The 17914-nt window shown below is 33.7% G+C and overlaps 1 protein-coding gene across 1 annotated transcript; it reads right to left on the reverse strand.

The window, feature by feature from the left end:
* Window positions 1-2718: 2718 nt before the first annotated feature.
* Window positions 2719-5170, reverse strand: LOC107905883 (prefoldin subunit 6). Its single transcript, XM_041093833.1, has 5 exons — window positions 4997-5170; window positions 4807-4877; window positions 4571-4695; window positions 3939-3999; window positions 2719-3010 (listed from the first exon to the last, which is right to left on the reverse strand). Exons 1-5 carry the CDS (start codon window positions 5076-5078, stop codon window positions 2954-2956), a joined length of 396 nt encoding a protein of 131 aa, XP_040949767.1. The 5' UTR covers window positions 5079-5170; the 3' UTR covers window positions 2719-2953.
* Between the last annotated feature and the right edge of the window lie 12744 nt (window positions 5171-17914).

Here is a 17914-nt window from a genome sequence, read left to right on the forward strand (position 1 = left end):
ATTGAAAGTAACACAGAATATGTTATTTGTTAAAATTACGTCAACTCCGAGTAAAGAGTTACGGTGACAATCTATGGCTTGTTTATTTGCTACAAATTTACATACATGGACATGCTTTTATGGATGGATTAATGCCTCATAATAAAATTAATAAAATCTGACTCATGATAGATATTTTCAAACATTGAACTTTATCATTTTAACCAAAATTTTATTTGATTTTTACATATTTTTTAGATAATTTTTCCACACCCAACCTAGATATGTCATAATCTAGTGTGTATAAGAGAAACTTTTAAACTAAGCTAAATGCCTTTTATTGTATTAGTAAATTGATTTATTATTTTAGTATATTTCTAATTTTTATATAATAAATCGATAAAAAATTTAATTAGTATATTGAAATAAAGTTTGTATTCATATTAATTTACATTTATTATTTTAAATTAATTATCACTTAATTAATTTTATAATTAAAATTAGGATTTATTTATTTTCATTCCAGTAGCCTATAAAGATAACACTAAAAAATCAATTTTTAGTATTATTTTATAGGTTTTGCTTCCATCACTTCAGAATAGATAAAATAACATTTTAACCAATGATAAAATAATATTATCATATTTATATTTTAAATATATTAGTACATAATTACTTTTAGTACAAGTTGTGCCCACATAACAAACTACAAATTTTTTGTACATTAGTTAGCAGTGTTTTACTTTGTATAGTTAGGTTATAAGCAACAAAAACATAAAATGCACATGATAAGTGGATTTGATGCAATACACTTGGAAGCCTCCAAGATAGCAAAATTTTATTTCAAGAATGGCTCTTAAAAATTAAGATAAAGTTGGGATAAGTACTAGATCAGTTAGGAATATATGTAGCTCATTTTTGAAGAGTCCAAGATCAATTAATGACTTGGTGATATTATGTATATTTAATATTAATATATTTCAAATTTAAAATTTATGTATATTTAATGATATTATGAGAAAAAATATATTATTAAATTAATACTAATAATGAATCGTATAAATACATATGCAACCCGCCTTACGTAACAAACGGAATAAATGAATTGGGCATGATGCTGTCCCATTTGGCAAGTTGAGCGGCAGGATTTTCTTCGCCTGTAGCTTTTAGGCGGGTGAAACCGTGTTAGGCCAAAGTAGGGATGAAGATGAAAGAGCAATTTTTCAGGGTGTTTGTCCTGAAATGATAAACTTGGTTGAATGGAAATATTAGACTGCCGCCAACGAGGCCGACAGTCAGGGTAGGCAGCCATGCACCATCATTGTATTGTATACCTCTTTCGGCTGTCGACCACCACTTCCTTACCTTCACCATGCGGATCATGTATCGCCTCAAACAATATCACATCAAAGAATGACCTTTCCGCAGATTGTACAGCTCGAGTAATCGTGTTGTTTGATTTTCTTTTGTCCGAAACGAACAAAATTTTCATCAAGGAAATTCCACAAGGACAAGATACAACAAGGCTATCATGTAATCAAACCAAACTCGAAAACATGTAGTCGAGTGAATATCAGCCATATCCGGCTAAGTGAAAAGAGGCACAACAGTAGAGGTCACAATCGACCTAACAAAATATAAAAGACTAAAAGAAATAGGATTAAAATGGACAAAGCTTTGACTTCGTCCCACACAACAAGAACCAACAACAATCCCAAGTTCTTAGTCATCGTTTTCACCACCAAGGTTCGGTTGAGAAAGGCAACACATCTGTTTGAGACTATCTGGTCATATAAGAAACCGGAGATAATCCAACCACAAAAGCTTTCTGACGGAGCCATACACCTTAGAATTGCTCTGCGAACTCGAAGTACTAGGGGTGATGAAAATCACCCGATACAGAGGCCAAACACCCCCTCCGGAAGAGCTCATCAAACCAAACGTTGGTATCGCTAGAATGCAGCACGCAACTGAACCTAAAGTAAAACAAAAGCAAACCATAGCATAAAAACGGATAGGTGAAAATGGTAGAAAGGGGGAGGAAAAGAGTCCATGGTGACCGGAGCTAAGTCAGTCGTGAGCTTGAGAGGCGATGGAAGAAAAGGACAAGGGCAAGAGGGGGAGAAAAAAGGCAAGGAAGGAGAGGGAGAGGGGAAAGGCAGCCTTAGGTTGCTGCCCGACACCGGCAACAAACTACCTCTCTCGAAAATGCAAAATGTGATAGAATAGTTTAGGAACTTGAAGACGGAAAAAGAAGTCTTTTTTTTTACTTCCATTTCAGGAATTAAAATGATATCATTGAATAATTTCATTCGATTTTACCTATAAATTAGAAGTCTCTTTTCTAAGGAAAGAAAATCGAATTATTTATGGATAAAAAATGCTTCTAAAACTTAATGCATACAAGCACTCAAAAGAGGCCATCAACAAGCTTGAAATTTCTTTTGTCCTCTTTTAACCCAATAAATAAGTATTAGCAAATCTATTCGTTTTATTTTTAAGTTTTAGTTCATGTATAAATTGAACATCGAGCTATTTGAATCCATCTGCTTCTTTTAACATTTACCCCGGACCCTTTCAGGCTACCAAGCCTTGTTATTTTTGTAAGCAAAAATCTGGCTACGTTAATAAGACCCCATCAATAATTCCTGCTGGATTAACATATCAACATTTGTTGGGTAATGGGAAAGAGCAGAGGGCGCGTTTGATAATATTAGAAAAATATGAATGGAGTAAAAATTCAAACCAATAAGGCAGAAAATGCATTGCTTAGAACAGCTTCTGATCTTGCCATGACTGTTAAGGATCATAGTTAAAAAGGCAACCACACACTGTAACTTTTACAACTATGGTTCAAGAACACTGGATTACAGCTCCAACCACGGCATGCAATCATGATTTTACAACTATGGGTCATAGAATATCATGCCACTAGAATGATAGTTTTCACCAAGGCAAAACATATGAAGATGGGCTAAGCCTTGGCTTTTCCAGCTTGATGAGATTGAATCCTCTGCTGCACCTTCAATATCTAGTGCATACAAAGCCAATGGATCAAATTCAATTTTTGCTTTTACTCAATACTAGCATTTGTTAGGCTTAGCAAGAAATGCATACTCATGATGCAACTTTTTGCAAAATATAAATTAGAAACGTTGCATAAGAGGGGGTAGAAAAGAGCGCAAAGAAAATATGGCTTACAAATCTAATTACATTTTCTTAGAGTTCAACTTAAAAGGAAAAAGACATTTTCTAGTATACCAAAACACAATTTGATTTCATATCTTGTGGATTTAACAGGAACTTATATGATTGTTGTATTCTAGTTTACCAGGAGGCAAGTAGGCAACTTTCATAAAAGCCAAACAGCAAGATGCATCCATGTAGAAAGCAGTTTGTAAAATGGCCATGGTATTTTAGAGAAAAAAAAATGAAATTTAATCCGAGATGTTAAAAGCTAAGTCTCTGGACTGCAAAAGGCAAACCAACAAATTTGTAAACAACAGAGAAGTTTAAAATAAGAACAAATTTAAATGAAATTGGACCTTGATGAATCAGGCAAAGCCAACTAAGTAAATACTGTGAGCTAGGACCCAAAAGTAGCCATACAGAGTATTAGCAAATTAGCACCCCAATGATATCACCTATTTCAGGTACTCATCAAGACCCAAAAACCCTTGTAACAAGGATTTAGTAGCAAGCAGGACAAATCAAACCTTGCTTAATGCTATTGAACCATACCAACAATCAATCTTAGTCTCACGTCAAAATTTTCATGTCATAAATAATCATGCCTCTGAATGATTATCTAACAGTCTTCAATTGTTTAATTAAACACAATAGAATTCTTTCACAATTCAGAAACATGTTGTGCCAGTGTTGTTTAGAGTCAAATAGAGACAATTTATATAGGCATCAAAACAGCAAAAGTAAAGCACTTTAAAAGAAAGAAAACCAACCGCTTCTCTCTTGCTGTGTTGTTTCTCTTCCAAATCTTGAAGAGATCCATCAAGTCGCTTCCTGTTGACAGAAACAAAGTCTTAAAGTTCATACACATGCAACCATGGAATGATAATTACAATATCACATGATGCACATTGCAGAATTAAAAAAAAAATGCAGATACAAGGTTACTGCTTAAGCATGTCAAAAGAAAAAAGTAACAAGGAAGTACATCTGGTTACAACTCTAGAAGGATCAGGGTGAAGCATACCCTCTACTTTCAAATAAATAAGAAATCAACTTTTAATACTGAAGCCCAGACAAACATGTTATTATGGGAATATATCCGCATGGAATGAGATATTACTTAAAATGAAACGAACTTAGCTTAATTTGGTATTTTAGTTGGGTCGCAAAATTCGGGTTTGGAAACCACATTTGAAAACCCACTCGTTTACAGTAAATACTCATAATCCGAACACCACCCTAACCCCGACTTTGTATCTGAATCATAGTGCTTAGCATTGCCTCAAAATGTCCCGGCAAAATAATACTATCAATGATTCTTATACAAGACCAATAGAAACCATCCGTAATATTTTTTAGCAGCAAAAGGAAAGATAATGATAAAATGTGAAAGCAAGCGTACAATTCAGCAGAGATGTACTCAATTCTCTTACGAACGTTGGCGTTAGCCTCCGCTAAATCTTGTTTCACAAGCACTGGACCTATCAACTTGTACACATTTGCATCCTCGTTTAATAAATCCAACTCCTAATAACATTTTTTTTCCAGCAAAAGAACAAATAATCATCAATAATCATTTGAAAGCTAAATAATTAATCAATCAATTCAGTCAGCAAAATAAAGAAAACCCAAGGGAACCTTGAGGACTAGCTCGTTCTCTCCTAACTGAATAGTGTACTTCTTCCTGACTTGATGGTTCTTGGCTATATCTGGCGAGAGGCCATTCAACGAATACATAAATAAAACTATAGGGCTTCTCAATCGTAATATTTGAAAGCAAATAGGAAATAAAGAAAAAAAAGCTGAGAATGGGTCTCGTTTGGCTTGCCTTTCTGGAGCTTGCTAAGATCGTTGGCTTTGTTTTCGAGGTCCTGCTGCAGTTCCCGAAGAGCTGTGGAGGAGGAACTCATTGTTCTTCCGCTGCTTTGTTATCCCGGGCTCTAGCTGACGCGCTTTGATCTAGAGAAACCGTACGGTATTATTCAAAGGCCTATTTTTACTGTAATTATTTGGGCCGGACCTGGATTACACTGTTTAATCTCTAGCAATGATGCCTGCATTCAATTATGATAAATTGTTGTTGTTGTTTTTGAGTTACTGTATATTTTTGTATCGAACTTGATCAGATGTATTAAATAGGGAAATATTTCTTTTGACCTAGTTGGTAAAAATCTTTAAACATCTTGCTCCAAAAATTAACCCTGTCAATTAAATTGTCACAAATTATTACTAATAAGTTTATGTTTTGTCATTTAATTTTAAAAAGTTACAAAAATGGTCAATGAATTATTCGAAAAATCACTCAAATTATATATTTTTTAATTTAATATTTTAACTTTTTTTAATAATTTGACCTCTAAATTATAATTTTTTTTCATTTTGGTATTTTAATTTTTTGTCCCATTTAGATAAGTCAACTATCATTTTTGTTTCATTTTACTCAAAAATTTGTCAATGTCAAATAAGAATTGTCATATGTCACATTTTTACCACATTTTTACCGATAATTTTTTTATTTATGAGTAAATTAAGATGAAAATGATAGCTTATATACCAAAAGGAGACAAAAAATGTAGATACTAAAATGCAAAATGAGCACAATTCAAAAGATAAAAGCATGATTTAAGCTGAGGCATTCATGCCACCATGACAAGCTTAGAACTAAAAAATAACTCTATATAACAAGAGATTTTAAAGGTGAGGGAACTTGGCTAAACTCCAAGCCTAGTCTTTTCGCAAAGGCTTACGTTGTAGCCTCCGAGGGGGGCACAACCCAAGTAGAACCAAGAACCAACGCCAAATACATTGGAAGGTTGCTCAAAGCTATGATGGAGTTGATTTAAACCAACCTCAACTGGATCTTGGATTTGAGCTCAAATTCATTGATAGATAAGCAACGCAATAAGTTGATGAACTAGATCAGGTCCAAATCTCCCTTCAACAAAAAAAGCAATAACTATGAGCGAATAAAGAAAATATACTATTCGGTCTTAATGAGATGTGACTTAAATATAGCTAAGGAAATTAAAGGTTTACTCAAATTGGGGAAATGGCTAGGTTATTTGAAGAGGGTTGGATCAATCCGGCCGGACTGATTGGATCGGGAATCAGACGGGATACCAGTCCAAAGAGGGGCTTTGAATTTGTTGATCCAGGAATCAGTACAGACCAATTGAACCTGATTTTTAATTTTTAATGATTTATTTAATTAAACCAAACGGACTAATTAGACTGACGAATTGGCGGCCTGACCGGTTCAACTACCTATCTAATTTTGAAGCTTGAAAAATGGTGAGAGAGTGGATAAAAGGGAGGAAAGAAAAGATAAAAGAGGTAAGGTTGGAAGAAAAGGAATGAGACGAGGAATGAGAGACTTTCATTGACAAAACCTTTAGCTTAAGCCAACAGAGAAGAAAAAATCGAAGTCTCTAGGTGAACAATCAATAAATATCTTCTTTGGTCAATAATCAATATAATGATTATATTTTTTTAATAAATAATGATACATGTTTGAATAACTACAATTATAAACAATATGAAATACAATTGGACCAAAAAAATCGTAACATATCATTAATTTTTTTCATGTCTGGATTATTTTTCCATATCAGCTACAAATATCAACTGCATCTCTTCCCCAATCCTCTGACTCCACTGAACCATATTTGCAACAATAACTGGGTTTTTTACCCAAATAGTATAGAAAAAAAAATACTGAAATAGGATGTCAGAAAAAAAATTTTACCAAAACAGGTTACTTTTTCATTGGAGCCTATTAGATAGGCGCAAATGAATAAAATAATAATAATTTTTTTTGAATAAAATATAATTTTATACTTTCCCGGGTCAATATATAACCCGTATAATACATAGTATTGGTGCCTATTTGGGAGGCGCCAAAGGTGGTGCCTATCTAGGAGGCACCAATGGTGGTGCCTATCTGGGAGGCGCCAATGCTCTGATTTTTTTGGGTTTAGGGTTATGTTATAAATTTAGGATTATGTTATAAATTTTTGTGTTTGTAATTATTTAAAATTCAATTTATTAGTAATAAATTACAAAATTACTAATAAGTTATACTAATAAATTTATAACATAATCCTAAATTACTAACAAATTAATTATAAAATAATTACAATATTCATACAAAAAATTACAATATTACAATATATCCCGACATTACAATATTCATACAAAATTACAATATTACAATATTCATACAAATTATTTAAAATTTAGGATTATGTTATAAATTTTTGTGTTTGTAATTATTTAAAATTTAATTTATTAGTAATAAATTACAAAATTACTAATAAGTTACTAATAAATTTATAACATAATCCTAAATTACTAACAAATTAATTATAAAATAATTTCAATATTCATACAAAAAATTACAATATTACAATATATCCCGACATTACAATATTCACACAAAATTACAATATTACAATATTCATATAAAATTGCAATATATTTTTGTTATTAATTATTAATTATAGGTTATCTATATTTAGTATGAATATTGTAATTTTTTTGTATGAATATTGTAATATTATAATTTTGTATGAATATTGCATTTTTTTGTATGAATATTGTAATATTGTAATATTATAATTTTGTATGAATATTGTAATTATTTTATAATTAATTTGTTAGTAATTTAGGATTATGTTATAAATTTATTAGTAACTTGTTAGTAATTTTGTAATTTATTACTAATAAATTAAATGTTAAATAATTACAAACACAAAAATTTATAACATAAATTTCATTGGCGCCTCTCTATGAGGCACCTTCATTGGCGCCTACCTGATAGGCGCCACCTGACCCGACCCGACCCGTTGACCGTATTTTTTTAAAAAAATTATTAAAAAAATATAAAAAAATATTTTATTCAAAAAAAAATTATTATTATTTTATTCATTGGCGCCTATCTAATAGGTTCTAATGAAAAAAGTAACCTATTTTGGTAAAATTTTTTTCTGACATCCTATTTCAGTATTTTTTTTCTATATTATTTGGGTAAAAAACCCACAATAACTTCTTACGTTAATGTAAAAAAAATTCACCATTGTGCCCTGTGTCACTTTGAAATCATGATCAGGTTTCCCCTGTTTCACTGTTGCTTATAAAATACACACATCATATATTAAGGTGATGTTCATTGAAACAAAATTAAACAAAATATAAACCATTACGACAAATCTAATAACTTTTTCCATAAAAAACACCGACTTTTAGATAATATTTAAAAAAATGGAAATAATAGAGTGAACAAAATTAACAAGGCATCATACTGAGAAGTCCAAATAAGGACAACACTTGAATTACCCGAACCTGGACAGTTAATTTTGTATATAGCATTCGCAAAAAGATTCAAAGAAGTTTCTGTCTTGAACATGGCAATTGAAGGGTAAATCGATGAAAATATTTTCAATTGAAACTACTGTAGATCAGTCCAAGGAACCAATTGATCTGTTGGCATTTTAATGCTTTGACAACCCAGGAAGTGGAGTTGTCTCATGACTCTGTGTTAGTTGATCCTTTTTTTTAAGGCGTAAATAGTTCATTGATTCTAGAGAAAGTACTTCTAGTCGACTAGTATCTGTGCCGTCAAAACCCTCGACGACTGGGAACTATTCCGCCCTTGCATAGGAGTTATGAAAGGTTCAGAAGAATTAGGGTGAGTTTAGATGGGTGGTGCGTTTACCTGCGGTTAGTGTAAAAACAGTGGTGGCGGTGAGATTAGACACTGTAGCGATACTGTAGCGTGAGACAAAAAGTAAACTAAACGCACCACACCAAATCACCCATCCAAACCCACCCTTAATCATTAAAGTTCTAAAGGATCTCGAATACATCAGTTTCTTTGTCAAAACTTAAGGTTTTCATATTGTTCAGGACTTATCTAACATACAGCTAAACTCATGAAATCTTCTCGACAACTTTAGTGTCAATGGTTTTCATTTTCTATTTATTAAAACAGTAAATTTGAGCAAGCTTTTCTTTCTTCATTGTTTAGGAAAGTGTTTTGGTCTATAAAAGACTAGTGTTGTATTGGAGGAGTAGGAAAGAGATGTAGTTGATATTGGTAGCTGATGTGGAAATAAATATTTGACATGTTATAATTTTATTGGTTCAGTTGTTGTGTTACGTGGCGGAAACGGTTTATATAATAATTTCTCTTAAATTTAAGACGGAATAAATTTGGACAAGACCTATATATGGTTGAACTTATGATTATAATATATAAAGAGAATCAAAAGATAATATTTACTCGTGATGAGAGTTGAAACTAGGATATTAAAATGTTCAAGGCTTTAAACCTTGCCATTTCAATCAATACCTTGTTGGTTTACATTGTTGAATTGATAATGCTCAAAAAGGGTTTTAAGTGACTTTACAAGTACAACAACATTACAATCATAAATAATGCATGTTTGAGTAATTATAACTAGAAACAACTAATAAAAAATATAACAAAATTGAAAATTAAAATACATCTTAACATGATATACATAGAGTGAAACTTAAATCTATAATTAATATAGAAATATCCATGTATATTTGAATTTAAAGGCTCAAATTTCAAAAGGCATAATGATAAGTTTAGCTCTTAATGTTTACATTTTCTGTCAATTTGGCCATTATTATTATTATTATTATTATTTGATGGTCACTAAACTAACTATAATTACGACAAAGGCAAGCGCACTTATCGAACAATAGTATAGCTGTGGTGAGTAGGGAATATCATATCCACGAGGACTAAATGTACTAGTAATTATCGTTTTTCTATTATTTAACCGATAAATTGGGATGATTGATTTTAATCTAAATATACTAAACTAATTTACTAAAAATGCAACAGAGAATGAAATAGGAAAATAATTGAAGATAACCAATGAGAAAAACAATACTCAGGAAAGAATCAATCTAGACTTCACCTATTATTCTGAATCTGAATTAAACGATTTATTCACTTGTATCTTGATCTGTAGAAATCTCTAATTATGTTAATATCTCTTTCGAGAGTAAGAATAACTGACTCTAAGTTGATTAATTGAAATCTCTTTCTAATTAAAACCCTTATTGTAATGGCCCAAATTTAAGATTATCAGAATAGTGGTTTCGTAACCACAAATCCAATTTAAAGAGAAATTTATTTTAATATTTTTGCATGAATATTGATATGATAGGAAAATCGTATAAAAATATCGATAGAAAAATTTTAATGATTTAATGGTTAGTTAGAAAAAGAAATTATTGAAGAAATTGGGTAAAAATAAGGTATCGAGACCTCGATCTCGTAAAAACGAGTCAAAAATATTTTTATAAATATTTATGAAGTGTTAGTAATATGGTATTAAAATTTCGTTAGAAAATTTTAATGTTTGTGTAGTCAATTAAGTGAAAAGGACTAAATTGAAAAAGGTGTAAAAGTTACTAGAATGATTAAATAGCTCAATTGTTAAATGAGGAGGGACATAAATTGCAAATAAACCCAAAAGGAGATATTTTGGGCGGCATAAGCTGAAAAAAATGAGGAGAATTGGAGAATTAAGGGTAAAATTGGAATATTGCAAAATTTACTTTAAAAGTTAGGACTAAAGTGGAATTATCTAGATTTCTCTTTATTTTTCTGCATTCTCATCAGCCAAAAACGTCGTAAGGGTTTATTCAAGCTGGTTTTTCATAATTTTTGCACCAAGTGAGTTAATTCTTGCCTTTTTCTTGTAATTTTTGTGTTTCTAAGACTTTTACAACTAGGTCCTATTACTAAATTCATTAGTTTTTGATTTTATGAATGAAATTGAAAGTTTCTATGAATTTGTGCTGAAATTTTATGATGAAATAGTATGAAACTGAAGCTTTAATTTGTTTATGAGATGATTTTATTAGGTAATTTCAATAGAAATTTATTTGTAAGACTTAATTGTGAAAATATTTGGAATTAAAGTCTAGTGCTAAAATTCTGATTTCCAAAGGTTATAAAATAGTTTAAAGTGATATAATAAAGTGTTAATTGAGAAAAATCAGCTCAATTGAGAGGTTAATTGAGCAGGGATGAAATTATCATTTATTGAAAGCTTAGGGGAAAAATGGTAATTAATATCATGCACTAAAACAATTTTGGACAGCAGCAATAGGTTAACTTTGAAAAATCACCAAAAATTGTCGAAATTGAACTAAAAGATGAATAAAATATGAAATTAAATCTTATTGAGTCTAGTTTCTTATAAAAGAAATGGTGTAAGCAATGAAATTGTAAATCATGAGATATAATAGATTTTGTGAGACAAGGTCAGAATGAATTCGGGTCCCCTGTTTTGAATTTGGAAAATCATTAAAAATTGTAAAAAAAATGATTATGAGTTATAATTTATATGTTTAGAATACTTAATGAGTCTATTTTAAAAAAAAACAAACAGAAACATCATCCAAATTCTGTACAATGAGGTAATTAATTTTTAGTGAATAGGGGTCGGAACTGTCAATTAGTGAAACAGGGGAAACTTTAAAGAATAAACTGTACTTATCGGCTAAACCAAAAATTCTAAAAATTTTATGGTAATAAGATATGTGAGTCTAGTTTTGGGGAAAATTAGCGGATCTTAATTTGGAGTTCCATAGCTCAAGATATAAATAATTTAGTGACTATCAGTGAGACAACTTTGAATACACTATATATAATAATGAAATTATAGAGAATGTTACATATGAACATGAAATGTATTAGATTAATGATTAAATTTATTTATTTAGATCCAAAAAATTCAAATACGAAGCTAGATCAAGGAAAAGAAAAAAGTTCGGGATTAGTAGATTTTTGTTTACGAACAAGTATCGAGGTAAGTTCGTGTAACTTGAATTATATTCTTAAATGCTTGGAATGTTTGTTATTGATGGAATATGATTTGAATGTTCATTATATGAAAATTGATGAAACATTGATATATTTGATAAAAATGGGAAGAAATCTCAGTTGAATGGAAGGAAAATTCGATGGATCTCTGAAAAGGAATTGACGGTAAAAAGGATCTAGCCCGGACAGGTGATCCTATTCTGATATAGCCCTTTCGAATAATATGTAGAAAATAGATTTAGCCCGGACGGGTAATCCGAATTAAGGTCTGAACTTAGCCTGGACTGGTAATGTAACACCCCTTACCCGTATTCCTTACCGGAACAGAGTATGAGGTATTACTAAATTTTTAAAAATTTTCGACAGCATTCCTACTTATTTTTGCTTAAACCTCCTGCAAATTTAGAACACATTCCAATATACCAACCAATTTCATTTGTATAAACACACATATAGTTTAACTATTAATAAACACTACATTTAAAAGGGAACCATAACATATATTTACATGATGATCCCACATTACATAAAGTGTCTATACATGCCATAAAATTTCGGAACACTAGTAGTAAAATACCCCAAATGTGAAGGATAGTGTAGATGATTGTCTGACTTCGTTCCAATTTCCGAGTTGTTGGAAGTCACTCAGTGCAAAATATCGTAATTTTGCACTTTACTCCACTATCTTTTCTTTTCCTCGTTTGATATACTCTTCACGTCTTTCTTGATTATGGAGCTTGAAAGCTTAAAAACCCTAAATATGGCTTCCCCCTTGCTGATTTCGTTCACCATGAAGAAGATGAGCATATTTTGCCATCTTTTTCCCATTTAATTCTATTTAATAACCAAATGACTAGAATGCCCCCATTTAAAAAAAATCTATTTCACCCATTTCTTATGTCTATTTTTGTCCATCAACTAACTAATGGTCTAATTACCACATAAAGACCTCCAATTTAAAATTTCATAACAATTAGACACCTCTAAGATGTAGAACTCAACTTTTGCACTATTTACAATTTAGTCCTTTTGACTAAATTGAGTGCCCAAACGTCGAAATTTTCGAACGAAATTTTTACGAAAATTTTCCGTGAAATTGTAGATCATAAAAATATAATAATAACCATATTTTCCCTCGTCGGATTTGTGGTCCCGAAACCACTATTCCGACTAGGCCCAGAATCGGGCTGTTACAACTCTCCCCCCCTTAGGGATTTTCGTCCCCGAAAATCTTACCGAAAAAGAGATTTGGGTACTGTTTCCTCATAATTTCCTCCGGTTCCCACGTAGCCTCTTCCATTCCATGTTTTTGCCACAACACTTTCACTAAGGCTACACTTTTATTTCTTAACTGTTTGACCTCCCGAGCCAAAATCTTTATGGGTTCTTCTTCATAAGTCATATCTGGTCGAACCTCAATCTCTGTAGGAGAAACTATATGTGAAGGATCCGAACGATAACGTCGCAACATCGACACATGAAATACATTATGTATCTTTTCCAACTCTGGCGGTAAAGCTAACCGATATGCTACAGGGCCAACTCTCTCGGTAACTTCATATGGTCCAATAAAACGTGGACTTAGTTTGCCTTTACGACCAAATCTCAGAATCTTCTTCCATGGGGATACTTTTAAGAACACTTTATCACCCACTTGAAACTCAATTTCTTTTCTCTTTAAATCCGCATACGACTTTTGCCGATCTGAGGCAGCTTTTAGGCAATCACGGATTATTTTCACCTTTTCTTCAATTTCTTTCACCAGGTCGACTCCATGAATCCGATTCTCACCGAGTTCAGTCCAATATAAAGGGGTTCTACATTTACGCCCATATAATGCTTCATACGGTGCCATTTGTATACTTGACTGATAACTATTATTATAAGCAAATTCAACCAGTAGTAGATATTTCTCCCAACTGTCCTTCATTTCTAAAATACAACACCGGAGCATGTCTTCAAGAACTTGAATCACCCTTTCTGATTGTCCGTCAGTTTGCGGATGAAATGCAGTACTGAAATTCAATTTCGTACCCAAAGCTTCCTGTAACTTTATCCAAAACCTCGAAGTAAATCTCGGATCTCTATCCGATATAATAGATTTAGGCACCCCATGTAGTCTCACTATTTCAGCAACATATAATTCAGCTAACCTGTCAAGTGAATAATCAATGCGTATCGGAATAAAATGGGCTGACTTTGTCAATCTATCCACAATTACCCAAATAGCATCTTTCTTCTTTGGAGTTAAAGGCAATCCTGACACGAAATCCATCGTGATACTGTCCCACTTCCATTCTGGAATCGTTATCGGTTGAAGTAAACCCGATGGCACTTGATGCTCAGCCTTCACTTGTTGACAGATTAAACATTTTGTTACAAATTCCGAGATATCCTTTTTCATGCCCGGCCACCAATACAACTTCCTCAAATCATTGTACATTTTCACACTACCCGGATGGACTGATAAATCACCACTGTGTGCCTCACCTAAAATAGTCCGAATTAGCTCATCATTTCTCGGTACACATATTCTGTCCCTGAACATCAGGCAATCATCTGAACTAATTTGAAAATCTGAGTCAACACCTGCTTCACACTGAGCTCTCTTGGCTTGCAATTTACTGTCATTCTTTTGAGATTCCCGAATTTGCTGAAGAAAAAACGGTCTAGCTCTCAATTCAACCAACATTGAGCCATCATCAGATAAAGTTAACATCGTACCCATAGCTCTCAAAGCAAATAAAGATTTTCTGCTCAAGGCATCAGCAACCACATTAGCTTTCCCGGGGTGATAATCAATCACTAGCTCATAGTCTTTGATTAGCTCGAGCCATCTTCGTTGCCGCAAATTCAAGTCTTTTTGACTCATCAAATATTTCAAACTCTTATGATCAGTGAAGATTCGGCACTTTTCACCATACAAATAATGACGCCAAATTTTTAAAGCAAAAATAATGGCAGCCAATTCTAAATCATGCGTCGGATAATTCTTCTCATGCGGTTTCAACTGTCTCGAAGCATAAGCTATTACTTTGCCCTCTTGCATTAACACACACCCAAGGCCATTCAACGATGCATCACTGTAAATCACAAACTCCTTCCCGGACTCAGGTTGCACCAACACTGGCGCCTCAGTCAATAATGCCTTCAACTTTTCAAAACTCTGTTGACATTTATCGGTCCATTCAAACTTGACATTCTTCTGCAGTAACTTAGTCATAGGAGAAGCAATCATCGAGAATCCCTTGACAAACCGTCTGTAATACCCAGCTAAGCCCAGGAAGCTTCTAACTTCAGTCACATTCTTTGGTGGCTCTCAATCAACAATTGCTGAAATTTTGCTTGGATCAACCCGAATACCTTCACTTGAAACTATATGTCCCAAGAATCCAACCTCACGAAGCCAAAACTCACTTTTGCTGAATTTAGCATACAATTTCTTTTCTCTCAGAATCTGCAACACAGTTCTCAAATGTTCTGCATGTTCCGATTCATCCCGAGAATAGATTAAAATATCATCTATGAACACCACCACGAACTTGTCTAAGTACAGCCGAAAAATTCGGTTCATCAAGTCCATAAAAATAGCTGGAGCATTAGTCAACCCAAAAGGCATTACCAGAAATTCATAGTGTCCATACCTCGTTCTGAAGGCGGTTTTCGGCACATCAGACTCTTTAACTCTCAACTGATAGTAATCAGACCTCAGATCGATCTTGGAGAACACTGTTGCCCCTTTTAATTGATCAAACAAATCATCAATTCTCGGCAAAAGATACTTGTTCTTTATGGTCACCTTATTGAGCTGACGATAGTCAATACAAAGTCTCATAGAGCCGTCCTTCTTTTTCACAAATAACACAGGAGCACCCCAAGGAGAAAAACTCGGTCTCACAAATCCTTTATCTGTCAACTCTTGTAACTGAGCTTTTAATTCCTTCAACTCAGTCGGAGCCATTCGATACGGTGCAATAGAAATCGGTGCAGTACCAGGTAACAGATCAATAGAAAACTCAACTTCTCTAATCGGAGGTAACCCAGGCAATTCCTCTGGAAATACATCTGGAAATTCACAGACTACCGGCACTGATTCAAGCTTCGACCCAGTTATATCAGTATTCAACACATAAGCAAGATAAACTTCACATCCATTTCTCAAGTATTTCTGAGCAGACATGTGCGAAATCACCATAGGCAACTTATTCGGCTCCTCTGTTTCAATCCGGAGAATTTCACCATTTTCACACTTTAATTCAAGAATTTTCTGTCTACAATTCACCTTGGCATCATGCAATATCAACCAATCCATCCCCAAAATAACATCGAACTCATCAAATGGTAACAACATCAAATTAGCCAGGAAACAGTGACCTTGAATCATCAGGGGGCAATTCTTGCAAATCTTATCAACTAAGACATACTTGCCTAATGGATTTGATACTTTAACTACATATTCAGTGTTTTCAACAGGCAATTTCTTACTAGATACCAATTTCATGCATACATATGAATGAGTAGAGCCGGGATCAATCAAAGCAATAACATCTATATCATGAAGAGAAAATGTACCAGTAATCACATCGGGAGATGAGGCATCCTCTCGAGCATGTATGGCATAAGTCCTGGCAGGCGCTCTAATTTCTGATCCTCCAGCTGCATCTTTCATCACACTTTTACCACTGACTTTGCTTCCCACATTTCTCGGCGGTCTCCCTCTACTAACAATATCACCCGATCCAGCTCTTGGCAAATTTTCTTCATCTCTTCTCTCAGGGCAATCTCTTACATAATGCTCTTGGGAACCACACCTGAAACAAGCTCGTTTAAATCCCCAACACTCACCAATATGTCGCCTGCCACACTGTTGACATTCAGGCCGGGTGTTTCCTACATTGCCCACACTTGCTACAGAGGTAGCTCGAGTTGTAGCTCCAGAATACGACCTCCCTCGGTCTCTGCATGAATACCCAACTGAACCAGTTGGTCGTGGATGCATCCCTTTAAACTTCTTCGAATGAGATTGAAATGTTCTGCCCATTGTCCTATTCCTTACATCTCGAGATTCCATCTCTGCCCTTCTCTTTTCTCTACTCAGTTCTTCAGCTTTACAGGCCCGATCAACTAACACCACAAATTCTTTTAACTCTAAAATCCCAACATGCAATCTGATGTCTTCATTTAGCCCCTCTTCAAATCTTTTACACATAATAGCCTCCGTAGGCACACATTCCTGGGCATATTTACTAAGCCGAACAAACTCCCGTTCATATTCTGCTACGGACATTCGGCCCTGTTTCAACCCGAGAAACTCTTTGCGTTTTTTATCAATAAATCGTTGGCTTACATATTTCTTTCTAAATTCTTCCTGAAAGAAGTCCCAAGTAACTCTTTCTTTTGGAACCACCGATATCAATGTTTTCCACCAACGATATGCCGAATCCTTCAATAAAGACACAGCACATTTCAAACATTCTTTAGGGGTGCAAGATAATTCATCAAATACCCGAATAGTATTTTCAAGCCAAAACTCGGCTTTTTCCGGATCATCATCAACATTGGCCCTAAAATCTTCAGCCCCATGCTTTCGAATTCTATCAACAGGTGGCTTACTTGATCTCACCAATTCGGCACTCCGCGGAGCTACGGGGACCGGTTGAGGAATAGGAGGGGGTGGAGGAGGAGGAACATTCGGATTTACACGGACATATTTTATATACCAATCACTCATCATTCGGAGGAAGGCTTCCCGAGCCTCATCCTGTCCATGTGTCTCATGTCTACTCTCTTCCTGCGCGGTCCCTTGCGCGAGAGCCGGCGCATTACTTTCAACATCATCTGCCACACTTCGATCAGGATCCATTTACTATATAAAAC

This window comes from Gossypium hirsutum, chromosome D05, assembly GCF_007990345.1.
Source record: "Gossypium hirsutum isolate 1008001.06 chromosome D05, Gossypium_hirsutum_v2.1, whole genome shotgun sequence".
Lineage (NCBI taxonomy): Eukaryota > Viridiplantae > Streptophyta > Magnoliopsida > Malvales > Malvaceae > Gossypium > Gossypium hirsutum.

Bases quoted from the DNA above. Each gene is read 5' to 3' on its own strand.
- LOC107905883 (XM_041093833.1), bottom strand. From the start codon at position 5,078: ATGAGTTCCTCCTCCACAGCTCTTCGGGAACTGCAGCAGGACCTCGAA. The intron at 4,878-4,996 runs GCAAGCCAAACG...GCCTCTCGCCAG, and splicing joins TCTTAGCAAGCTCCAGAAAG to ATATAGCCAAGAACCATCAA. The intron at 3,011-3,938 runs GTTGGTTTTCTT...TGTATGCACTAG, and splicing joins AACACAGCAAGAGAGAAGCG to ATATTGAAGGTGCAGCAGAG.